The sequence below is a fragment of the Manacus vitellinus genome, unplaced genomic scaffold, assembly GCF_001715985.3.
Source record: "Manacus vitellinus isolate BGI_N305 unplaced genomic scaffold, ASM171598v3 scaffold_6_pilon, whole genome shotgun sequence".
Taxonomy (NCBI): domain Eukaryota; kingdom Metazoa; phylum Chordata; class Aves; order Passeriformes; family Pipridae; genus Manacus; species Manacus vitellinus.
Window position 1 is genome coordinate 28,571,438 of NW_021940750.1, and position 26,911 is coordinate 28,598,348.

General features: G+C 35.6%; 1 protein-coding gene across 4 annotated transcripts in view; it reads right to left on the reverse strand.

Moving 5' to 3' along the window:
• DICER1 (dicer 1, ribonuclease III) overlaps positions 1-26,911 on the reverse strand; it is an 81,725-nt gene that overhangs the window by 31,658 nt on the left and 23,156 nt on the right. For all 4 annotated transcript variants that reach the window (XR_003916270.1, XM_029964102.1, XM_029964100.1 and 1 more), the window contains 21 exons: positions 25,195-25,387; positions 24,142-24,304; positions 23,601-23,731; positions 22,386-22,520; positions 21,441-21,601; positions 19,973-20,141; positions 17,496-17,968; positions 13,690-13,822; positions 12,537-12,779; positions 12,288-12,442; positions 10,757-10,889; positions 10,222-10,297; positions 8,943-9,082; positions 6,488-6,667; positions 5,462-5,675; positions 5,227-5,380; positions 3,535-3,717; positions 3,116-3,221; positions 2,849-3,024; positions 1,784-2,567; positions 250-405 (listed from right to left, as the gene is read on the reverse strand). Coding sequence is in view for 3 of the 4 variants with exons in the window: in XM_029964102.1 (XP_029819962.1) it covers positions 250-405; positions 1,784-2,567; positions 2,849-3,024; positions 3,116-3,221; positions 3,535-3,717; positions 5,227-5,380; positions 5,462-5,675; positions 6,488-6,667; positions 8,943-9,082; positions 10,222-10,297; positions 10,757-10,889; positions 12,288-12,442; positions 12,537-12,779; positions 13,690-13,822; positions 17,496-17,968; positions 19,973-20,141; positions 21,441-21,601; positions 22,386-22,520; positions 23,601-23,731; positions 24,142-24,304; positions 25,195-25,338 (4,209 nt within the window). In the remaining variant the exon portion in view is untranslated. The remainder of the gene's footprint in view (positions 1-249; positions 406-1,783; positions 2,568-2,848; positions 3,025-3,115; positions 3,222-3,534; positions 3,718-5,226; positions 5,381-5,461; positions 5,676-6,487; positions 6,668-8,942; positions 9,083-10,221; positions 10,298-10,756; positions 10,890-12,287; positions 12,443-12,536; positions 12,780-13,689; positions 13,823-17,495; positions 17,969-19,972; positions 20,142-21,440; positions 21,602-22,385; positions 22,521-23,600; positions 23,732-24,141; positions 24,305-25,194; positions 25,388-26,911) is intronic.

Consider the following 26,911-nt stretch of genomic DNA (forward strand, 5'->3'; position numbering starts at 1 on the left):
TGTTAATATCTACACTCATTATTGGATGACATGCAATAAAATTTCCTTACTTCAAGTTTGGAATTAGTTTTCCTCTCATTTTCTCTAACTGACAGAGAAGTTTTAGAAAGGAAAAAAAGATACAGATTTACTTTTTTTTTTGGCTGAAAACACAGCAAAGTATCTGGGGGGTGGGGCAGGAGAAGGAAGGGGTGAAAGGATACAGACATGTGAACAATTACTTATCAACATAGTTAAATGAAGTCTTACCATTTCATCTTTCTCCCACTTATCAGTGTTGCTCTTGTCCTGGTTTACTATGTAACCAGGAGGAAGCCAATTGACAGGAGGATCAAAAATCGACACAACCATGCGACTGGGCAGTCCCTTCTTTTTTCCAAGGCGATATAAGTTACAGTTGCTGACCTTTAAGAAAAACATTCTCATAAACCTCTGGATATATATTTACATAAAAATACGTTAAAATGCAAAAGGAGCAAAACAATTTTATGTGTCAAGCCAGATCTTGTACCATTATGCATTTTCTCTAGTTCTCAAAAGGGAGTTCAGCTTTCCTAATATAGTATAGCCAACTCAAAACAAGATATACATCCTGCTTTTCATATTTCTTTGAGGCCAAGCATAGCAGGTGTGACAACTTCAGTTAAAGAAATCTCATAGATTTTATTCTAATTGCAAAACAAACTTACTGCTCTTCTGAAACAACAGTAAATAGAACCTGTACAAGTGTCATTAATTACCAGTGTAATCAACATTCAGACTAGACCTGGAATGAAAATTTATGGGTACGCTGACCTAAACCTTGGCAGTAGAAAGTGTTAAAACCGTTCTGTACAAAAAATCTTATTAAGTCATAATCCAGATGTTATTTTAACAGCCTCTAAAATGATTTTAGATATTTTTAAGGGAAGGGAAAAATGCATTCTCACAGACACAAACATACTTCCTTTCCCTTTTTAACTATCAACTTCTGATCTTTTTTTCTCCTTTCAAACACATTTTTCATGTTTTAGAATCTTGAAATTTGAATGCGAATAATCAATCACTTATTTTATTTGAATAGTGCAACTTATTTCACTTCCACAGAGATGCATTTTATTAGAGATAGACAATCAAAGCCTTACTATTTAATACAAGTTATCACATTATGTGGGGGGAAAGAACAAAAACAAAAGCTTTCACATGATTGCTTATTTCAGTAGGAGTAGAACTGAAGACTCTGCTCCCTACCATTTACATTTAGTCCAAAATATTTTCAAAAGTTTTGATGCAACAGTTTTGTAAGATTTTTTTGTTGTTTCCTTTTTAAGTGTGTCTGTAAGAGTATGTTAAAAATTTTCCAGGAAAGGACCTTATTGAGGAAACAAAGGAAAGGCCAAGTACAGGTATAACCTAAAGCTCTGTGTTGTAACTCAATGCTTCATTCAAGCATTCCTGTTAAAGAGTTTCTACTCAATACAGCTCTAATGTTCACTGCACCAAATGTCCTCACTAACCCAGAACTTATAGTTCTATTCAATTCTGTCCTTTCTTAAGTTCATAATCACCTGGTTCAGACTTCAAACTGAACTGCAGAAAACAGTTTCAATCAAGCACAGTTACAACAACATTAAACCCACAGTCCTGTATTTTTATTCCTAATATGCATGCTACTTGATGTATAATCAGCAAAGCTGTGGAATTAAATCAACCTGTTCCCATTCAGTCTTCTGGCAAAAATTTCATATATATGGCTTGTTACAGTATGCCTTTGGTATAATAACAGTGGATTGTTACTACTCACTTTTTTGCTTCTCATATATGACAGCCGTCCCTCGTGAGCATCAGGGTAAGTGCAAAACAAGTACGTAGTGATGGCATGCTTTAAAAATGAGTCACCAAGCATTTCTAGCCGCTCCAGGTTAAATCCATCACTAGCATTTGAAAGAGTCAAAGCTTGAAGAATGAGACCAGGATTAGGACCGAGAGTTTTTGAGGAGTACCCAGTGGAAGGGCTCTTTTCAGAATCTGCTCTGTCTTTTGAAAGATTATTAGCTTTTGAAGTACTGGTGGTCACTGCCATTTTGGGGCATCCATCTGAGGTAGATCTGTTAGCATTTCCATCAAGGTATTTATTACTCAGTAGAGTACATTCATTGCTGGGCTTGGGCTGGTTCTCACTGTTGTATAAATTCTGAATGGGATATGAGGTAGTTGGTTGTACAGGTATTTCCTGCCTGCAGTAATTCAGCTGATTTCCTTGGCAAAAGTCTCTGTTAACTAAATCACAATTGCCATTGGCAAGATTTTTATTATAAGAAACACCATTAATTGCTGCAAGTTCTGCCGAGACATCAATTTGGAGTTTACTGGGTGACTCATTGAGCAATGTTCTGTAACTCACAGACATTTGGTCATGGTTTTCTGCAGAAGAGGTTCTATTAGCACCTTGATGTGCAGCATTTTCAGGGACTACAATTGTGCTGTGCTTACAGTAATTTTCATTCTCTACTACTGAGGAGTTAGGAAGAGAGATGAAGGATTTGCTGTCAATAGATTTTTTCCATCCAAAGTCCAAGTTAGGATATCTGTAAAAATATATGCAGGGTTTGTTAACAAAAAAGTGTTATCACAAGGCAAGAAGACTCTACATGCACATACATGTTTAAAAAGAGTAACAGCCTTCTGAAAAGAACTGTGACTGCAGCATGTAACTTCACCATTCAAAAATCAATATTTTTCAACTATATTTTACTGAGAAGTGACAGGAGTCAAGCAAAGGGTATCAGTTTTATAATTCACACAATAATAGTTAAGTTTCCACCTTGTTTTCAAATCAATTCAGATATCATGTTGAAAAAATACGTGCCTGAAATCTGCAGGAAGTGATTTAACCCCTACACCAGCATCAGTGGCTGTTTGAGCTCTTAGTTCCTCTGCTGTCAAAAGGCAGTGCAGGCGGTAAAGTATGCTGGGGAGGCAAACTGCTTTTCTCCACAATGACGCTGGAATAGGATGTATAGCACAAAGCTCAGGAACCAGTATCTGGGGAGAGGGGGGAAGAAAAGAATTTTCCTTGTAAAGTTCTCAGATCACTATTAAAGGAGTCCACTTGAATTAGATACTTCTATTTTACCTGCTTATTCTGCAAACTTTCCCACTTTGCCTTCCTCTTCTCAGCACTGCTTAGTGGAAGTGCTTTTCCCTTCTGATTCAAATGGCGAGGAGTCAAAAGATTAAGTCTAAAAACCATGTGAAAATACTGTGATGTAAGTACATAATTCATGAACAGAACTTACTAGCCTAAACTTTCTAAAGTGATGACTTTTCTTAGTGTTCAATTTCAATGTGTTGTGAAGTGACAGCACAATTACATCTGGGAAAAAATGGACTTGAGTTATAATTGGTTTTACATAAGTCAGGTAGGTCTCAAGAAAAAGAAAATCGGTAATTATTTTGGAGGACACAAGCCCTCAGCTTTATCCCGCAATTTAAGGGAAAAAAAAGCATTTTACTGTCAAACTACAAACACCAGACAAATATGACTGTTGTTACCTTGAAGATGTGTGGTCCACATCCAGCAGTGGCTGGTTGAGATTGGTTAGGTCAAGATTATACTTTGTTTTATAATATTCAGCAAAAGTTTCATATTCAGGGGAAGGGAATTTACTGAGTGGAGTAAGATCAGTGTACACATCAGCTACATAGAATCGATGAGGCTGATCAAAATTTCGATACCTAAAAAAAAAAAAAAATTATATTTTGGCATTACAGTAAAGCTTTTGCTAAGTTCCTTGTGTTCTAATGTAGTCAGGAGTTATAGTTAAACAGTTCACTTGAGATTTTTGCTTGGTGGCTTTCTTTTTTGTTGCAGAAATCATTTGTTTAGCTAACTCAAATATTAAATGAGACGTGTTCTATGTTAAGGACAAATAAAGTCAATCTATAATCTGTGAAATTCCCCCTACAGATAAACATTTAAATTAAATGGAGGATCTATGTCTTCAATATGGAATAGAAAAATCAATCTCTGGACAACTGTAATGCTACAAATTATAATTTCTTAATTCCAAACACCTACGAATTAAATTTGATAATCTGGTTTTTTATTATCTAGTCTCCTACGTGGTATTCTACATCAGTACAAATAGAGTTCCTGTGCATACAAAGACTGTACTGCCTCACATCTAAACTGTCATTTTTAAGCAAGTCACCCCCCAAACAGAATACAAAACTTCAAATATGTAGCAAGGTAAGTTCACAAGCCCTTCAAGGACAATGCAGTTCTTGTAATACAGAAGACTGAAATTAGAGCCAGAATGTTGCAACATCTTTACTGTAGCTACTGATGCTCATTGGAAACTATGGTGATAAACATGCACAGGAAAATAATATTAATGATGAAAAATCATGAAATCAATATTCAATAATTAGATTTGCATAGTAGGTGATTTCATACTTTGACCTGGTGCATCTATCATTTTAAGTTTCTATGCAAATATCTAAATAGATATCTCAAAATAAAATTTTCACACTATTAATGAACCTTTTCAGCTTCTTCGGGGGGGGGGGGGGGGAATAAAAAAAAAACAAACAAAAAATGTTGACACAGGTGAGGCCAAAACAAACTACTTACTTTTATCTTCTACATATATTTAGCAAGCACTGTTGTTTACAATATACTAGATACAACACAAACCAGTCAGTCCACAGGGAACAATTAAACCTCCACAGAGCCTACCAATTTTGGAGAACCTTTGCATATCCAGTACGTAAAATGAATACCGCTCAATATAAAGATTCTATTAACTGGTCTTTACCACTTGTAATTTTCCCATCTACCAGCAGCATACCTTCCTTTAGCAGGTCTTAGGTGTGAATAAGCAGTAACCAGAGAACAGGACTCCCATTCAATCTTCCAAACGAAAATTAGTTTCAGTAGGTCAGCTCTTGATGAAGTCGCAATGTTTTATCAGAATACTACGTAAGTTTTGTGGTGAGCTCTACTATTTCTAATAAAAAGGTAATGAGTTTTGGGAGACCTAAACACTTAAATCCTACTATATAAGATTAACTACTCATTAAAAAAAAAAAAAAAATCTTTAAAGTGTTTGAGATGCAACCAGATACCTTCAAATTAATGGCATACAGTTCATAAAAAGCAATTTTGCTGCAGATACTAACATTCCCTTATTACAAGTGTTTGTATAAATACAATAAGTACATACCTAAATATAGAGTACTCACCGTGGAATGATAACTGCGTCCTGGTAATCTTCTAACTTGAAAATAAAAGGCATTTCTTTTGTATACTGTGTACTGGGAATGCCTGTACGTGCCTCAGATTTCTCAATGTCTTCCATAAACTTAAAGTCAATGTCCAAAGTGCTGGAGTCATCAACTTGAAAAGGAAAATGCACAACTCAGTTTTCCAGGTTGAACTTTTCTGAGAAGTTGTAAATTACAAAATTTTTGTTCTTACCAACATTAAGAGGTAGAACACAATAGGCTGAATCAGCTTCTGTGGGTTTGAACTCTAGTGCAGGTTTCTCAAGACGAAGAATATGTGAAAAAATGTACTGGTGGAGTCTCGTTATCAGCTCAAGCATTTGCAGAGACAGAGTAAAACCAGATTTCTTAAGCTCAATAGATATTGTAACCTCTCCAGAGCGAGTATACACAGGAAAGTGAGGAATCTAAAGAAACAAAACCGAAACAAATCATGAAAGACAATTCAGAGTAGGATTCCTCTACAGAGTACTGGTTGTTTAGTTCAGATGCTGAAGTAATGCTTGCCTGACCTCACAGCAAACTGGATCAAATTGGATCAGAATTTTGAACTGTGATGACCTTCAATTACAGATGAGATTTTGAAAGCTTAAAGAATGACTGGTTTGGTTTTTTAAATAGTTCTCCTTGTGCTTTACAGCCCTTCTCTTTATAAAACGTAGGTAGAAAAGGAATTATTTTCTATTATGAAGGAAAAAATGTTTTCTTATGTGGACAACAAAAAATACAATTTGAAAAAAATCTTCTTTGACTGAGTCTCTCCAACAGAAAATGTCTACTAAAAATTTTCCAAAGCAAGAGGGTCAATTTCAATAAACATGGCTGACTTTTCCTGCTGCTGCTGCAGACCAGGAACGCTGAGGAGTTGTTACCATAGCTTTTGTATAGATAAGGTAGTGGGGTGTAGGCCATCTCTGTAGCTGAAATGTCAACTCCTGTCATATCTCATACAAAGAAGGAGGGACATTTTGGATTTGCAAGTGCAAAATCCTAAAAAATAAATTTGTAAAACAAAAGACCAAAATAGAACAGATAGTTCTATCCATAAACACAAAAAGTGGAGACTTGAGTGGATGGATACTGTTGTTTATTTTCTTGAGGCTGCCAGATACAAGCAGTACTCATGGTCATTTCCAACTCTTCAGTCTTGGGGGGGGAGTAAGTGGAAAGCAACAGGTTGTAAGGCATGTAGAATAAGGAAAGGAAATAGTTTCCTTACTTGAGGTATAGGTTTGGCTGTCAATATGCCAAAACATCTTGTTGTATCCTCAGGAGGATATAGCTTTCGTCTCCTGAAGTTGAGCTCATCAGGTAGAGGAGTTGTTAACACCATTCCTATTACATACAGGTAACAGGGTTGATCAGGTTTGGGGTAACTATCCCTCAAACACTCTGGAATCTAAAAATCAAAAAAAGAAAAAACATTAACACAATAAAAATCAGAGAAGTTTACCTAAATACTATTATTTGAACAAGGTGTCATGTTGATTTGGAAAGGCATTGCTAAAAATAAGGAATAAAAAAAAAATTAATCTGGGTTCAACTAGTGTTTTTTTCTTAAGCAAAAGTGTTTGGTCAGCAGCCTGGTATGGCAGCCACGAAATCTGTCCAAATACTTGCATCAAGGGAACATGGTGCTCCCAGATCTTCCTATTAGCCAAGAGGCAACTTCTACTACATCCTTGATCTTACTCTGTTATCCACCTTGTCTTAAAAATGCCAGTTTAACCGTAGAACACAGGCAGCACTTAAATACATAAATACCATAAATACAACTGAAGTGTCGATGCCAATGTCTGTATTTAACCAGTAACTCTGGAGCACACTATGTCCAAGCTCTTTGGACCTTAACGGGGGGGGGGAGCAAAAAAAAATCTACGTCCCAGTAATTCAATTTTCACATAAAGTTTCATTGCAGCTTCATTAACACAGATTCTTCTTCCAGCAGAACTGAAAAGTATCAAAAATGTTTTTCATACACTTGGGACAAACAAACAAAATTCAAGGGACTGCCCCTTTGCCCAGGCACGACATTATATGATTCTCATAACAATTCTACCTTGCAGATGTGAACACTCAGCCACCAGCACTTTTAACTCTACTGTTTGTATTTGTCACAGACATTAAGAAACCATGCTTTATGTTTGGTAGGAGTTCATTACTTTGCAGGTCTCAAAATTGATCCTCCTGTTTGTCTAAAACTAAATTGCAACACATGTAGTCCTGGATTTTAAAGTTACACTGCAGTAAAACTATGGTCTTGACTTAATGGAAAATTACTCATAAGTTTAATAACTACATTAAGCCCAAGAGGATCTTGGAGACCTTAAACATTTGCCAAAGCTTCTTTTCCAGATGTGAAAAGTTGGGACAAAAGCAAGGAAAAATATTCTTAGATTCCCTATTAAAAAAAAAAAACCAACAAAAAACTGAGAAAGAATGATGCATCACTAGACAAATCAACTCCTCTGAACAAGATAGAATAATCTTGCATTTTATGAGTCACCCCAATCACTAGTGAGGCAAGAGGACAGAGAAAAGTACTTGTAACAACCTACCAAGAAACACTGCAAAGATGCAAAGTGTTTGTGGAGTCTTGCACGAAAAAGGTTTTCTCATCTGTCATTCCCTCTGTGATGCCATGGTATCCTTCCCAAAACTTTCCTAGCAACTGATTACTGGAACTACTAATAAAATTGGGGCATGTGGAAGATGGCAAGAATGGAATTACTGAAGGGCTATCACCATTACTGAGGCTGCACATGAAGGTACAACACAGCACTAGAGCCCACTAATGTGAGTGCCCATGCTGACATTCCTCCATATGACAAAGACTATCAGTTTCTCCCTGAAAAGCATATTATCATATTCTGAATGAGGTACCTGTCCTATTCAAAGGACCTTAGACAGAACTTGTAACAATTGCAGGGTAAGAAGGAAGGTTCCAGAGTAGTTGCAAAATACTCTGACACAGCTTTTTTTCTCTATTTTTCCTTACTTTTAAAGTATTTGAAATTCCCATACACATACCATTTAAAAAATCCAACACTACAAACTGATGTGGTTGAAGCCTGTTACAACAGAACTGTGTGATAAGTTACTTAATGCAGCACTGTAGTATACCTTTTGGCATATTAAGTATAATATTTAGAACTATTTTAAAAATGAAAAAATAGTACAAATATACTTATTTGATATACTAAGATTTAAACCAGAAGCTATGAAATTGTGTTCAATTGGTAAACTTCCCAAATTAAACCAGGCATCTAAAGAAAACTCCACCTATTTCTGTGTTTAGCCCTGTGCATCTCCTTGTCTAGAAAGCCAGTAATTCCTCCTTTGCTCTAGTGCATTTGCCAGAGAAGGTAAATATTTTACAGAGTATTAATGCAGGACAATTTTCCTCACACTTATTTTCATACCCGGTTAATACAGTCAACCAGCCCTACAGAAAGTGTATGCTCCTTGAACTCACATGTATGCTTCCAAAACATGTGGTACCATAAATTCAGGTAACAGTGCAATTTTACACAGAATTTAAACTGCAAAATATTTTCAATATAAATGCAAGACATGTTGTAAAAAATACTTATATGATTAAGAGTTAGCAATTCTGTCTCATCAGTACATAAGGCATTAGATCAGAGGTGTGGACAGCAGTGAGTGATACTAACAGCTTTAGGATAGCACTGTCTTCGTTTTGTAGAGCCTGGCCTTCCTGGAACACTGGTTTCTTCTTCATCGTGTAAATCAAGTTCCTCCTCATATTTAACCGTTTCTTTACCAACTGGCATCAAATGATCATCCAGTTCACCTGATTATTATGAAAGAGTGTGAAGAAATAGCATTATGAACAATCAAATCTTGGTTCCTTCACATCCTACACATCAGATGAGATTGCTCATGAAAACACCTCACATAAGTTTTTAAAATACACACACTCCTGCAAGGCTCCAAAAGCAGAACTTTGGGGAAAGAGTGATAAAGACTGAATTTTGGGCAAAAATACTCATTTACAGTAAAACCCACTGAAATTAAAAAACTGAATTCTATAATGAAAATATCAAAAACCAATTAATTCTTTTTGGCCATAAAAGGTAATCCTTGACTGAAATACTAATTTAAAAATCACTCACGTGGAGTTATGCCAAGAAAGAGGGAACAGTTATACTTCTCTATCATTCTAAACAGTTAATTACTACTGTAGAATATGCACTCTCAACACTGGGTTGAGCCATTAGGGTGTTATTCTTGGATACATTTATCGGTATGAATTCAGTGATCAAAGGGTTTCATTCAGAAATAAAATACAAACACCAGACCCACAAATTTTTTTACTTAAAAGATACAGAAATACTTCTGTACTTCATCAAAAAACTCATAACATGGAATTCTCTTCAAAATGTTACACAGCAAAGAACACGCTCCATTATACTTACTAGAGACAAGAGAGCTGAAGTAGTCCCTCAATGTACTTTTTTTGGAACATGACTTATGATACAGTAGAGAAAACAATAAATATAGGATTGTGTATTATATCTTTTAATTTGTCAGAATTCACTTTAAAAGGCAAGTTATATTTTGGCTGCAGGATATAGTTTCTGACCTATAATCAATATCTTCTACAGAACAAGACTCTTTTCCCTTTTAATAAGTATATTCAGTAGCAAAATCTGTGTCTCTTGCACTAATATTGTTTTTGTTGTTTAAGACAAAATAGGTTATATAACAAGATTTCCCTGGAAAATTTAACTGTAGCTTATAAGATCTAAACTAAATTGATAAGTACATGATCATATTACAAAACAAGGCAAGCAAAGGAAAGTTACAATAGATGGCTACAGCAGAAATACATGTATATACCATATATCATCATATATATCATCTACACCGTATGCAATTTCTCAACTATAAAACATACTTTACCAAAGAGGTTGCTTTTTCAGTTCTTACCAATTTTGTGCAGTTTTTCACAGCAAATAAGAGCTACAACTCTCTCAGCCAGTCTTGCACAACTCATTGGAGGACCCTATAAACATTTAAATACTTCATCAAAACTTTGGTTGATTAGCACGTTACTTACCATACTTGTTTAATTAGTTTCACACAAGCATATTAGGTAAGCAAAGTTTTTTTAAAGAAATGCATTGATGACAGTTTTATGAAGATATTCAGGATTACGCTGTTTTTCCACAAAAACCAAAGTTACAAGAACTCAACATACTTTCAATCAAAAACAATACAGGACAAATGTGTGAAACAACAAGGCCCTGGAAGAATATCTAAATATTTTTGCCTTTGGCATAAACAGTAACTGATGGAAAAGGGATTATAATAGAAATAAACAGTGACCTAAATACAGTTACAGAGCACAATACGGAAAAAATTTTCATTAACAACTATGATACTAATTCTAGAAACAGCACAGACCAGTTCTTAGACCAATATATTTGCTTATTTCCATGCTTTTTCTTCCCCAAATACCTACAACAATTGAAGCTCGAAGAGGTGAGTTGATTGGCAGGTAGAGAGTAGAGTAAAACGTATGGTCAGGTAGTTCCCGGGTTTTACACTTGGGAGCTAGGTGTGTAAATGGATCACTTGGTAATCTAGCGCAGTACCTAAGTTGACAAAACATTTTACAGATCATCAAAACCTGCAAATTGAAGTCTAAACACATTTCAGTGGAACCTTGCCTTACTGGTGTGGATGCTACAGAAGATGATTTCAGGCCATACTGGCCACTGCAAAGGTACACTGCTGACAAATATTCAACTAACTACTGAGCAGAAGACCTCCAATTCCTTTAATATACACCAGGTCTCCACAGCAAGGTCATTCCAGGGTTGTAATGATGCACAGGTCTATCTCATCTCAGGTCCCAGGTTTTGCATTGTCTCCTGATTTTTCTATTGCCTTATTCCTCCTATTTGTCATGGTTTTCCCTCTGAACAGTAGCCCTTCCTCCCTTGTATTCACTTCCCTCTCTCCCAACTTAGTATTAAATGCAAACACGCTGATGTTAAACTATGCTGAACCTCTTAAAAATAGAGGAGAAATGCCACATATAACCAGCTGCCAGACAGCCTTTGAACCATCTACTATCTACCATTCACCCTTCAAATGTGACTGCTTTTGACAGGCTTTATTTACCAGGCAGTCAATCAAAATGGTCTGCATCTCAAGAATTTAGCTACTAAGGCACTTCGGCAATTGCATCAGAAGCTTTACTTAAGTAAATGACATTCAGGGCTTCTCATAATCAACCACACTGGAGATAAGAAGTCTGGTTGGTCAAAAACTGCCCCCAGCAAAGCTTGGTTGGTTTCTGCCAACCCCATTTTCTTTACATGCCTAGAAACTGCTGTGATGAGGACTTGGTCCATATTATTCCATATGACTATGGTTACATTGACCAGTCCATAGCTCCCTGGATCTTCTTACTTGCCTTTTTTTTTTGAAGTATTAATAACATCTACATCTTCCTGTCACTAAGAACCTCCTCTAATTGTCTTAGCCTTACAAACTTGATACTTGACCAGCTCCCCTGAAAGCATACCATCCTGTCTTGTGGACTTTTATTATGTTCACCTTTATTACCGTGATTTGGTTTTTAAAGATGCCAACAGACTGCTATTACAAATGTGAATATTAGAACTGGAAGATTTAACTACAGTTTCAACAGTTCTTTTATTTATTTAGTTTCAAAACTAGCTTGACAAGCAAAAAAACCAATCTTACTACCCATTTTGAAACTATGTTTTCAGGGAAGCTTTTTATTAAACAGGAATCATTATCACCACAGTTACTATCAGTGCTAGAACCTCTGGTAGGATAAAGATAAAAATAGCAAATAATGCCTTCAAATTGCTGTGACCACTTTCTTTGGGAGAGCATATCCTGTCAAGAGGCCTAAGACGAAATGTGTAAAATGCCTCAGCCTATGCTTTCATGTTGTGAGACAGATTAAGAAACATTTTATTCAAACACATGAAGTAAAAATTAAATATGCCTCTTACCTATTTATGTGTCCAATAGCAGTGTTAATAGTAACTCTTGGACTGTTTTCATCTGGTCTCAATACGTAGGGTGGAAATACATCATCATCATCAACAATGGGTTCAGTTTCTGTTTCATTGGTATCAACAGATTTTGAGCATTTGTTTCTGAGGATCTTAACATTTCAAGAACAGAACATGAGAAATTTTTCCCTTAAAAAGTACTATGAAACATTTAACCAGACCAGGCCCATTCATCTGCCCTCATACCTTCTCAATTGCTTTATATGTCTTAAGATCTTCTTCAAAACTTCTGATTTTGTCTGTATCTGCTAACATAATGTAATTGGAAATTGGTGCTCTGGCTCTTCCTTTTGACTGCACATAGGAGCGGTACTCCGTGGGCAAATCAAAACGCACCACCAAGTTGCATTTTGGTATGTCAACACCCTCTTCTACAATACTAGTAGCAATAAGGAGGTTGGTTTCATGTGCTCGAAATTTTCTAAGAACCTGCAAAAGTAATGAAGATAAATTTGAGAAATTAGTCCAAGATCTGTTTCCATCATGAGATTCAACAAAAGGCAATAAGAAAAAGGTGAGATAGTCAGACACTCCGAAAATATTTCTAAATATGCAAATGCAAAACTATTACAAAAATCTTTTCAGGAATACAAGACTATTTAACAGAACCAGTAGATTTCTAGGAATCAAATCTGATATGTGGAATCATATGAGTCTAAGAAGCTAATATAGCCACTAGCAATGGAGAGGATTCCCCCTATTTATTTACAATTTTTTAGTTGTGGTACAAAAGGGAAAAAAAAGCTGCTTTCAGGACAGCATCTTTTCCCAAACACTCTGAGGCTGAAGCATCTTCAGGGATAGAGCATATTCTAGAGCTGGCACTTCTGATATTTATACTATATATGAAATAATACTAAGGAGGACAACCCAGTTGGGATGAGCTTTAACTGATTCAAAAATCGTGGGGTTTATTAATATTTATATCATTTAATGATTTACGAAATTCACTTTTATAATAGATAAATATTAAAACCAGCTTAACTACTGCAATATGTCAGTAACCTTAATTTTCTTTACAGTATTACTATATTACCACTTACACAAATGTGGAAAAATTAGATCTGACTAGACACAAACATGATTTTACGTGAAGTTTTAATTTCTGTTTGTGTAACATGACATAACAACATCTCTAAACACGTTGTTACTTTTTTTATGAACAACATCTGTATCTCCAATAAGTGTGCATATTTGTTAAACCAAAGGTATTCCCTGAACTTCCCATGACTTTGCCCCAGATTCTGCCTGTTGGCTTTTTTTGCTTTTTAAAGACACACACACACACAAAAAAAGTTCTGAAGGTACTGCTAATTTAAATTTTTTTTCTTGAAGTTACCTCTTCCTGTTTTCTAAATTCTACTTCCATCTGCTTGTTACGAGGCTGGTTCTTGCCAATGCCATGTCCAGTTATAAAATTGCTACTGATGTAAGCCAGTTCTGGATCTTGCTTGCCAGCTTCTTTTATCAACCTAAAAATATTACACGTGTTTTTAGAAGTCACACAACCCAGAAAATGGAAGAAAATTTTAAGGTTTTTAAGACCTACATTAAAAGAAAAAGTGGAAGCATGACAATTAAGCCATGCTAACACAAACTTACTGCAGTCTTCTCAAAAAGCTCTGTAAGATTAACACAAGACAGACTGCATACCTATACAGCATGAGTGGCCCTGCATCACACACATTTCAGACCCATCACAGTAAAACTAGATATTTTTAAACCAATCTATTACTCTAAGGCTCCCTGCTGATAAAGCACCCTACTTACAACTGCTTTTGTTTCTCTCTTTTTCTGTTAACTGTGCTTGATTTTAGAAGACAGACCTGTAACTGCTTCCTCAACAAAGTATGTTTCCTCAGTGTAAGATATTAAATTTTAGGTTAAAACATAATATTGCAATTCTACTTAATATTAGAAGATATATCCTGTTCAAGTATACTGGTGACAAAATACTGACCTGTTTTTCTAAAGAGCAATGATCAGCCTACCCAGTGAGAAATTCACTAATTGTGACATTAACTCAGAGAATTTAATCCAATGCTTTAAAAGCAATACTGAACAGGGATGTGAGAAGCATCCATGCTCTCAATTTATTTACCCTCAGTTTATTCTTTAGGTTACAGAAGCAGGAAAGACTGCCTTCTGCAGTGTTCTGATTTCAAAGACAAGGTAGAAGATTGCTTGTACAAATAATGCGCTAAATCTAGAATGAGACACTTATGGATTTAAAACCACCATTACCATGTGCAATCAAACTAAGTACACTGTAGCAACAGTAGTTGATCAGTTTTCAGGATGGACAGAATCTGGGACTTCTCAACTATAACAGGCTTTTGAGCAGCAGATCCAAATAAAAATATCCAAGAATTAGAGCCCTTGCATGTCTCTCTATAGCCATCGCAGTACTACTTTGCTCAACAGCACATGCATTGTGTCCATTGTCAGGTGCTCCTCACAGCCAAAGAACACTCTGCCTCTGTACACCTCCAACAGCAATTCCAATCTTTCCCAGATAAATCCCTAGCAGTTCTGCCTCATATACAAGTAGATGGGTGCTGTGCCAGTCCCCAGCTACATGCCTACCATCTGCCCAGTGAGCTGCTGCCAAACCAGATGGAAAATGGCAAAGTTCTCCCTGCACTTTCTACCCTTGAAAAACTACTGAAGTCTTGCCCCCTTTCCTGGTCCCTATTTCTAACAAAATCTATGGGAACATAAAACACCTTGAAGACTTCCTCCCTTTGCCATCTGTTAAAACTGGAATGGAAAGGGAGTATAGGCAAGAAGATGGAAAAGTGGCAAATAGCTCGGCATCCTTCTGGAAATAGACTATAAGGATCATCCTGTGCTAAAATGCAAATGTGATTTGTTAGTTCAAGGCTAAATAGAGTTACATTTCTCTGTCCAGTCTCTAGGCTCTTGAGAAAGACATACTAAGTATGGGTTAATAACTGGCCAGAAATCCTGGGATTTTTATTATTTCTTTTTTCATATGGCATTTCTGTCAGGTCATATAGATTGATTACCTACTAAGCATCTCAAACATTCTTACTTAATTTCATTTGTTATAGAAATGGACAATTAAAAACATCTGAATAAACATTTCACTGTGCACATCTTTGGCAAGTTCCTGAGATACATTCAAGACTTCAACCTTGAGATTAAATAAGTATGTGTGGTAGGTAACAGGTACTGTTCTTCAAATAGATACAAGAACTTCTGCTTTCCAACCTCTCCCTAAGGGAGTTGAGAGGTACAGCAATGCAAATGGAAGGAAACCAGGCTTTAGAAAATGTCTTCTCTTCTGAAAAGGAGTGTACAGGCACCAGAACTCAACTGTATGCATCAAATTAAACAATAACTGAGCCACTCCATTAGTTGAGTGTAATAATAGTCAAAGACCCAGAAAGTACAAATACATGCCATGAATCTTGTCTTTCCTCAGTCATCATGGATTTAATAAAATGGTATTCTAATCTCTAAATACTACCATAGTAAATACATTTTAAGAAAAGTTCTATTTCTAACTTAGTTCTATTGAATGATCCATCTTGGATTACTGGAAGCTGAAGTAGTTGTGATACACTAATTCAAACACTCATGACTGTCTCATTTGGGAAGCAATCTTTCCCCTATATATTAATTATCATCAGCAGAGGCCCTGAACTAAATCCACTCCACTCAAATAAGCCTGTAGTGAGGTTCTCCACTGAAGGCTTCCAGTCTTAATTCCAACAGCTCGGGTCTGATGGTCAACCATGTATTCTGAGCTCATGTATTACATGAGGTGAAGGAGCATTTTGAGAGTCTGGTAGCTAGCTTTGAGAAGGGGACAAAGTTACATACAGTTTTATATTTTGCAGCCAATAACCTCAACCCAAGGTGAGGTTAAAAATGTCAGAATTTGGTTACCTATTTTATCTAGACATCATATTCTGTCAGGTTCAACAGCAGTTAGGATACTGTATAGTGTATAAATCACTGTCTACAAGAACATACAGTGGAAAACCAGTATGATTTAAATCATATTCATAACTTAACAGAGAAGAATAAAGTTTTCCCAGTTCTGTTCATTCCATGCAGGGCAATGAAATACTCATTTCAGCTCAGCAAAAATGTTATCAGATTCTGTTAATGTTATTTCTTCAGGAGTTATTAACAGAATATGTTCATTTCACTGAACAGCTTAGTTTGCCTCATATTTGCAGATTTATGTGAACATACTTGAAAATGTAAAAAAAGGCAAAGAGAAAAGATAAAGTTGAGAAAACGCACATAGGCAAGTTGGCAGATCCAAGAGTATGTTATTCATTCAAACTACTGACTTGGGCAAAAATGTATCAACGCAGGGGTCAGATTCAGAGGTATCCAGAACGCAAGGAACACCTCACACAGGACATTTATTACACTATCTGAGAAACCTACTGAAAAACAAAATCAGGATAGAGGAATAAATCACGTAATTCATAGTTTGTGGCAAACAGCATTTAACAATTAAGTGTCATATATAACTAACACAAAGCACATTCAGGAACACGAACTGATAAGGAACTAGAGTATTGCAAATTGGCAAATACTCACAGGTTCATATTTTTCTTGGTGGAGACTGTAAGAAAGCACTCAGTATTTGACTGAATAGGCATTTTACAAACACCAACTCTGAAAGCAGTACTGGTAAATCTTAAGAGATATTTGTGAAAGGGTGAATTTGGTTTTCTGTAGACTTGGATCATATAATACTATGATTTAGTAGGGTAATGGTAAAATTTCCAGAAGTATTGCACTCAGTAAGCTAGAGAAGTTTCCAACATCCATTGCAAATATAAATTTAAAGACTGATTAAGACAGAACAGTATATGCCTGTTTTAGAGGTTCCATACAGTATTTCACATTTTGCCTTCTAAAGGAATGAAATTACAAACTCAGGTTTGAAACAAGCCCTTGAGTACAATTTTCAAAGACACATGCTCTTCCCATCCACTCCACCTGCTTTACATAGATCCAGAATGATCTCCTAAATCAACTTTATAGATAGAGTTCTGAAAATACAAGATAATCCCCTACATATTCATGATATTATCCTGGCAGCTGATTCTGCCTTTTTTCTTCAGAATATTTTTTTTTAAAAATAAAAAGCTTTACCTATTTAGAACAACCGCTGTGTATCTTCTTTCCACAAAAATAATTCCACATAAAATATTAGTAAAGGGAGATGGGAAATTAGTCTCTGGCTTCTCTTTCTCCTCAATTTCTTCATCCTCATCATCATCTTCAGAATCACTCCAAGATACATAATTATCCTGGTTCCTATTGTTATACCATTCAACACTTTCAAACTGCTGCCGTTCATATGGTTTGTATTTGCGCAAGATTTCAAGCAGCTTTATTACTTTTGGGGTCACAAATTTCAGGTCAAGTGAGGCAGGCGAGAAGTGCTCTTCACAGAGTGCATGTATTTTCCTTAGGAAAGTGTCTGTAAACAATAAAAATTTCCTGTGCAGCTCCTCTTGTTCATGTTTGATATACTTCTGCAGCTCTCTCACCATCATCCCAGCTACCTTATCTGCACACCAGGGTCCCAGAACAACCAACACAGCTCGACAGTCTGACAATATCTACAACAAATGAATTCAAATATCAGTTCAAAGAGTGCATTCATGAACTATTCATTTAAGACTAGGGGCTTTTTTCTCTTATAGCACAATCTTTGTAACAGTTATGACAATTGTTTTGTTATAAAAATATGCAGAAGTCTGCTTTTGTTATTTACATGACCTTGGGAACTTTGGTGTTTCTAATGGAGCAAGTTCCCCCTTCCTCTTAAATTACCATCAATCAACTTCAAACTCTGTACATTTCTGAATCTCAAGAAAACCCCAAGCTTAGTCAATATTTTGCGATTTTGTGGAACTGTAATTTGAAATTTACCCTAAGATAATTATACTAATAAGAAGAATACTTCTTCAGGCAGCTAGATAAACAAAGCAGAAATTCTAATCCTTTATATATAACACAGAACTTATAAAATAAACACTTTACTGGGCATTTTTACTTTATTTGTTACTGATAGCTGGCAGGGTTTCAAAAGTATATAACCAGAGAGTTGTACACTGGCCTTAGCAAGTCTACCCTTTCAAAGGAAAAACAAAACACAGTGGTTTGTGTGTGAGTGGAATAGGAAAAAGAGAGAACTATACCCTATTCAGAGAAAACAGCATAGGCACTTGAGTACCATCATCTTATCTGATGGTCTTTTTAAAAGATTCATTTGGATGTCCTATATTACAACAGAAGAACTAAAATTCAACTGTAACAGTCAAGATGATAGTTGCTACTTTAATTTTCCTTTCTTCCTCCCTTCTGTGACAAAGCAAAGAACTGGCTATCATCTTTACACTATCCTCTGTGAAGTCTGTTAGCTGTAGGATTTAAAGGCAAAATTATCTAAACTAATTGCAACTACATATAGAGGCTGGATACTCTCCAGTGCCAAGACAAAAAGCACCTCAGGTTGAAACTCATTTCTTTTTCCTAATATGGATGCCTCCATCTTCTAGGAGAGCTACTGGATCAGAAAACAAGCACAGAGGGTTAAGCTTTAGAAATCTATCAGCTAATCCACTCTCCTGGACTCTGCAAGTCATGGAGACTGCCTTCAGCCAGAATTCCTTATATATTTTAGCCTAGTACATTTTAAGTTTAGCACAAAAGTAATCAGGACTTCCATTTCCCACGCAGCTGTGCTAGGCTGCCTTATGTACCATCTTTCCCTCTGGTTGAAATAGTATTTTATGGACCAGCATCAAAGTCCTCAGTTTCCAAGAATGTTAAAGGAAACTGGAATACTTTTGGCTGAAAAATACATTTTCCACTTTTCTCATGTACTATTATGGGAATGTGACTCACTAGTGACTTCTTCTTCAAAGACTTACACACCTACATAGGTGTAACTTGGGAAGCAATTCCAAACCACAAAGCCCAAGTGGGGGAAAAGAACCATGAGTGGACCCCAGGCATAACAGGTCCCTGCTCAATACACCACACCTTTTGGATTATACTCTGCCATCTGGCATGACAACATAGGGGCAAACACAGAGAAAGCCAGGGGCAACTTTGAGATTCAAATTCCATCCCAGAGGTGTGGCACTAGTCCAGCGTTGTTCTAAGATAAACTGAAGACACTGTACATCTATGGCTGAAATTTTTGCCTGAATTCTTCCTATCAACTCTTAATACAACTGGGCACAGTCGAAATACTTCCTTAGGCATTATTTCCTCTCCTATACTGAATTATTCAGAGGTCAAAGGAGATTGTGAAGATCTCAAATTTTTGACTTCAGAGATGAGGACCCACAACATCAGGGTGCAGAATTGTTTCAGTGTTTTAAGCAAATCTGAATCTCAAACCAGATGAAGTTCTAATCAATGGCTAACATTCAAGTCCCACTCATTTATGAAAAGACCTGCACTGTTAGAGAATCCAACAATCAGAAGTCTTTTGGCTTAGACAGTCTAGGATGCGTGGGTTAGGAGGTTTCAGTAATGTAACATACATGGCAAAGAAAAACAGTTGTAAGATTCCTATTCCCCAGGTTTCTCACATAGCTTGATATCCTTACCTGCTTAGAAATTAAGGTAGAATCTCTTTCTTTTGAATGTACAGATATGTTGCAGTCATTTAAAAAAGCAAGTGCTTCATCCAATTCCTTTAATAATCTTCCATACAATCCACTTTTGTCAGTATATGGTCCACAGTCTACAACAATCTCACATGGCTGAGAAGCATATCTTAATGAGGGCAAAGAACAAGTTAAATAAACACAGCTTCTGAAAGTCACAGCTTTTTCACGCTCTTAAGGTTATACATCAAATACAACAGCAACATGACATGTATTCAAGAGCATTTCTTTCCCCACCATGAATTACTAATGATTAGTAGTTATACAGCTAAATACTTTAGTAGAGAAAAACCTCCACCACCCCAAATATTGAACTACTTCATTCTAAAATACTGTTCGTCCTAATACACTCCTAAAAAGGAGGTTAATATTGCTATCCTCATTTCAAATATTGCAGAATTCAAGGCAAAATAAACTGAATTTCCTTGACCACCATCTTCATTTGTTTTTCCAAAGTGTACTCTCTTCATATGCAAAACAAAACCAATCCACATACTGTAAATTTATGTCTATATATCTATGTTTACACAAGTAAAATACTCTTGAATAGCAGTGAAATTTTCTTAAAAGCTAATGGTTCACACAAGTTCAGAAAAATGCATTTAAAACATTCACACACACACATCTGTTCCAGAACATGAAAAAACCACTTTAAAAACTTTGTCTGAAACTCAGCAATGCAGTACAGCTGGTGCAAGAAAATAAGATACATAGAAATCACTTCACCCTAATATTCCCCTACAAAAAGTCATTACACTATCACTACCTTTATTTTAAATAACATTCACAGGATTCCAGATTCTGTAACTCACTTCCTCTGCTACTTAAGTATTTACCACTTCCTCTCATCTCTCTCTGCCTTTCATCAGCCCTTAAAATCCAGGCTACTCATTCAGGGGGAAAAAAAAAAAGGAAAAAAAGAAAAAAAGGCAACTTCTCCATATTAAGAACATATTGTACTGTGGATGTTGCAACATTTTGCTAAATAGAAACATTATGGCATACACTGGACATGAACCAGTTACACTCCAAACATAAGAGTGCATTTTGCAAGTTCAGAAATGTTTAATGGAATGTGAATTTTTAAGGTTGGTGGTGTGTTGGGGTTTTTTTGGTTGCTTTGGGTTGGTTTTTTTTTCCTTGAGGTTCTTTTCAGTTGTTTTGATGTCTTTTTTGACTTTTTTTGGTTTTGTTTTTTTTTAACAACTACAGAAAATCTCTGAATATCAAGGCCAATCAGCCTTTGTACTCAAAAAGCCATTGAACATTCCATCTCTGCCCTAAATAGAAGTAGTGGCATCACATACACACAAACTTTTCTAAAATTTAAAAGAGTAAATATTGCTACTAGTTTATTTCAAAATGAATATGCAAGCATCAATTTAACAGCTCTAATTATAGAACACACCTGTCTAAGACCACCAAATCAGTTGCAGTTTCAGCATTGCTCTTTAAAATTTTCTCCAGTTTCTGGATCTTCTCCTCTAACTCAGCAGGATCACATTTCCCATTTAAAATGGAAGCTGTTAATCCCAAAATTCGTGGACATGATGGATAATCCTCACAGATCTGTGAAGTAAAATCGAATTCCTTAGGACAGTTATCCTGAAAACCTACTATCAAGTTAGCAAACTGCAAACTTAAGATGCTTAGGCTGGAAATTTTTATTTCAATACCAGGTGCTGCAAAAGGAACCAAACCTCGAATTAATATTTTCTCTTCTGCTAACTGGAAGTTAAACTAAAAACTGAACAATATTTAACAGCCATCATATTTAAAGGTAAATATTTACAATGTAGAAAAAAATATAAACACTTAGCATTATACAAAATATTCTTGTGACACAATATATATCATACTTCCACACCATATGAAAACGCACATGCACTTGAAGAGAGATTTGAAAATACATTTATTATGCCTTACACTTATAAGCCAAATACCACATGGAGCCAAAAATATTCTGGAAAAAGTCCTAGAAACACCTCTAGAAATCAGTATTTTAGAAATAATAAAAATTGATTAGTACATACCATTCCCAAACGCAAATATTTTATAAATGAATTAAAAAAATTCCCCTAATTCCATAAATTTAGCTTCACTGTTAATGCCAGATTTTTCTTTAATCCCCACCATAAAATACAGTAAATACATTATTTTTCTATCTTTTAATATTGCTGAAGTCTTAACTCATTGCAGTAATTTCACAGTACCAGAACATGCTAAGATATGGTTCCACTAATATTTTTCCTTGGTAGAAAAAGCTGCCTTAAATGTTTCCCAATTCCCCAGCTCTCCCACTGACTTCTCATTCTCAACCAAGTATTAAAACATTCAAGCAATGGAAGCCCACCTTCATAATTTCACGGTACGGATGATCCTGGATTGCAAGATGGCACTCATCAAACACCAGAAGGTTAATATTAGACAGGGATAAATACTCATTTCTCAGAACAGTCAAAGCAACGTGACATGTCATAACCAGAACCTAGATTGAAAGGAAAAAACCACGTGTCAGTACAAGAAAAGTATCAGCTGTCTTAGACCAAGGTGAAGGAGGAAAGCCTTCTGCAGGTCTTGTTACACAACATTAGCAAATATCAATCCCTACTCATCTACCTACACCAGGTAAGGACAAAAGAGAATAAAACATTCTCTACAGGAGAGAATAATCTGTCTGAAGGGGTTTATATATATAGATCATATATATTCACGTGCCTAGAAAAAACAATACAATAGACAATATCAACACCAGCAGCCAGACTACACAGAACAAATATCATTAAATTCATAAGTTAGTGTCCTTTATGTGTCCCATCATCATGTCTCTGGCAAGAAAGACAGCTCTTCATAAGCCTCCAACCATTTGCAGCTGTAACAAAACCAGGATGTTATCGCAATTCTTTTAAAAGCAAAACTTATTTCTTGTACACTGACACAGATAAAAATTTTGATAGAATTATGCACAAGTTTTACACTAACTTTGAACTCCACTTTCTCCTGTCAGAGTTACTCAGACATATTTCATAGACCACTATTAACTGCCAGAGAGAAAAATCCAGAAATTAGAAATATTTGCATTCCTGCAAGATACGTAGGTCACCTTAAAAAAAAAATGAAAAAAAAGAACCACCAAGGAAATTGTTACATTAAAGCTAATGATTTTCCATCTATAAAGACAAGTACACAGAAATAGTGTACTTAAAAAAGCAGGAATAAAATGTCAATGTTCTGCACCCCCAGAGAACATTCAATTTTATCATACTTTTAACCTAATATTTAACAAAATTTTAATGGCATTTAAGGTAAAGCATGCACACTCAAAATATCTTCTTAAATCATCATCATGAACTACAAGTCCAGGAGACTGAAAACAAAAGACTAAAAGGACAGCTTTTTAAAAGCAACCTCATAATGCCTACATGTTTTGTCTCAAAATTAATACACAAATAGTACCAATATGCTGCATTTCTTTTAGAAAAAACTGAACGTATAATTGGAAGAAATCAATTCTGACCCAGCCTAATCCACTGTACATTTAGCTTATAGTTTATACTTAATACATTACCTGATGCTTAGAGAATTCCTGACTCCACTTCTCTTTTGTCCATGATTCAGTTATCTCTAAACTTGAATACTCTCCCACTTTAAGGTCTGAATGTGTCCTGACAGCTGACACTTGTTGAGCAACTTGATTTGCTTAAGAAAAAAAATAAATCTCATTCACATAAAGGTCTTTCCATACACTGATTTTCAAGATGTCTGTCATATTACCTAGCACTAGGTTTTATAACAGGATCTTTAGCTTAGACTAATGTTAAACCAGGTGTACATGGCAACTGTCTTTATGCAAAACCACATCAAGGAAACAGATCAGTAACTAAATTGCACTTCAGATTCAATGTCTAAACTTTAAACTAGCAAACAAAACATGCAATATATATTAAAAGTTTATATTAAAGTGATTATAAACAAAAGATTAAAGGTATCACATCCTTGCTGTTGAAGACTTTATGCAAAAGTTTCTCCCACCTTAGCTATCAGACAACATCTGTTCCAGAATATTCCATGGAAATACTAGCAGTGTGTTTAGGAACTTTTTGTCTTACCAGAGTTGACCAAGAACACAGTTCTTTTTCCATTTTTGTTGAAATCTCCCCTGATCTGATAGGACAGCTCTTTAGTGAGTAGTACTGCAATAAAAGTCTTCCCTGAGCCAGTGTTTAAGCAGACTATTGTATTATGATCCAAAGCTGCTTCAAGCAGTTCAACCTAGGTTTAAAAAATAATAATGTCCTTACTTGCAGCAATGCAGTGAAAAAGCTGACAAAAAAATAACACAAGTAATAAATAAACTATAGACAAGTCAGTAGTACCTTGATCCTGAGATCTTTACACTGCCACAGAATTAACATTTCTCTTTCATAACAATGTACTGTTACAATCTTTAAAAAATATTAACACACTATATATAGTCCAGCTTCTAAATCTAAAATCCTTCAGTGTCACAATTTGTTCTCAGGTAGCTTTCTATCTTTTTAATAGATGATTCTGCTACTAGATACATTGTGTGAAGAAGCTACAGCTTTTCAATCTAATTGCATATACCAATGCAGCCAAATAAGCAAGTACACTAGCTCAGGGTGATTGAAGCTCCTCAGTAATACTAACAAAATGCTGGCTTTCGGGCACGTCTACAGTGAAACTCTAGAACTCAGAAACAGTTTATGTTGAAGTGAAAAACAAGGTAACCTGAAGAGGTTTCTGACTTTACAGAGCTACTTTGACCTGTCTGTAAACCAAAAATCAAAATTTACTACATAGAAGACATAAGATGGGGGAAGGAGACATGATGTGTGCATACAGTTGAGAGTCACAGTTTACTCTATTTGTCCATAACAGCATTCTGCAGAGAGCAGGAGAATACTCAGCTTAAATGTTGTCTGCTCATTAAAGAAAACTGAGAAGAGGGAATGGGAATATAACAAATGTAGAGCAAAGTCAAACTAAAGAATTAACTCCCAACACGTGGAGTTGAGAGACATGCTTAGGCAGTGTGCAGCACTGCACATTCTCCACCTGCTCTGGCTCTTTTTCCATTAAATTAATGGATTTAATTGTACTTTTTTTTAACATTACTCCATTAGTACTATCACTAGTACCTGATATTTTCTTGGCGTGTAAATGTTATCATGAATTGCTTCTTGTTGCCATGGTAGTCCAAAAAATGGACCCATTGGGGAGGAAGCAGGGGTCATGAGCTGCAGTCCCGCCATGCTGAGGGATTGCAAAGCAGGGCTTTTCATTCATTCATCCAGTGTTTCTTTCATTGCATTTTTGTTCCAGCCCAGCCTACTATAAGAAGAAAAAGAAACAGCATTAGATACAGTTGCAATCCCAAAAAAGAAGAGAAAATTTATTATAAGAAAAGGACATTACTTGATTTTACTAACCAAAGTTCTTCTTCTCATACGATTTTCAGCAGAAAACATTGATTTTAAATTTACAGGCACTCTTCCAGTTGAAGATGTGTGTTTAACAAAGTACAACAGAAATTCAAAAGAAGCCGTACTTTACAGGGCAAAGTTCATTCCAAGCATTTGGATTTACACACATACATTTTAATATAAAGTTCCATTTATGTTCTCACAATCTCATTTAAAATATCTTGAACAAAAAATTTTTAAAAGGAAAGTTGTCTTAGCTTTACTTCAGGAAAGAAAAACATTGATTTTCTACAGCATAGGCATAAGTATCAGATTTTCCATTTTTCTTTCCAACCAAAAAGTCCCTGTGACCAGTTAAAGCCTTTACACGCACGCAAACACGAATTTTATTCTAACTGGCAGGAAAAGAACAGAAACTACACAAGAACTTCAGTATTTTCAAATAACACATCCTGATAAGGTTATCTTTTTAAGGAACTGGCAGAAGCATTATAAATAATTGCTGATGACTCCGATAAGGACTAATGGAGACCTGGATCCATATCAGGTTAACCACCAATTTCCTGAAAGATACCCTAATTGATAAACAAACAAAGCATTCAGAACTTCATGGCAATTATGCATTGGAAAACACTTTCCTACTAAGGCTATGAAGTCGTCATCACCAGAGGGGCTTAAAAAAATTTGCTACTTGTTAGGAATCATCAAGGTAAAAAACAAGAGATAAAGCTTTGTCTCATTTCTTTCCAAAGTGTCAGAGAAAGCCCAGAAGGACATTGTGGTTAAGGTGAACTAACATTATACATCAAGTTCCATCATAAAGAATTATTTATCTTTTGAAAACAAACATTCAGTAGCAAAAGCTACTTACTGAAAAAGGTAAATGTAATTTCTTAGGATTTTTTTTCAGTTGCTTTGGAATCAATCTCCAAACTTATGCAAACCTTTTCATTTACTTTTTCAGTCCTGTAACCTAAGCTACCATTTCAGCCTGAATATTTCAGATTACCTAAACAGATAAAATCAATCAATATGCTATTGCTTTATTTAGCTGCAAACAGAAAACAACACAGCCTACACACATCATAAAATAAGTAACATGTCATTTATTCATTTCAGTTGTAATAAAAAAAAAAAAAAAAAAAAAAAAAAAGACTCCTGCAGATTTTCAGATTGTTTCTATACATTTCAAAAAATGCATACACACGCACACAGGTTCTGTTCTAATAATTCAACAAGTAACTTTATAGAGTGTTCTAATCTGGCACAACTAAAGATGTTCTGGTTCATTCCCTCTTTGGAACTAGTGGTTTCGTGGCTGTTCCTCCACTGGGACTCCAAAGTTCTGGGTCATGGGAGACAACAGGTAGGAGAGATACATTATCACAGAACAGTTTATTTGTTATACAGTTTCATGTAGCAATCTGATCAT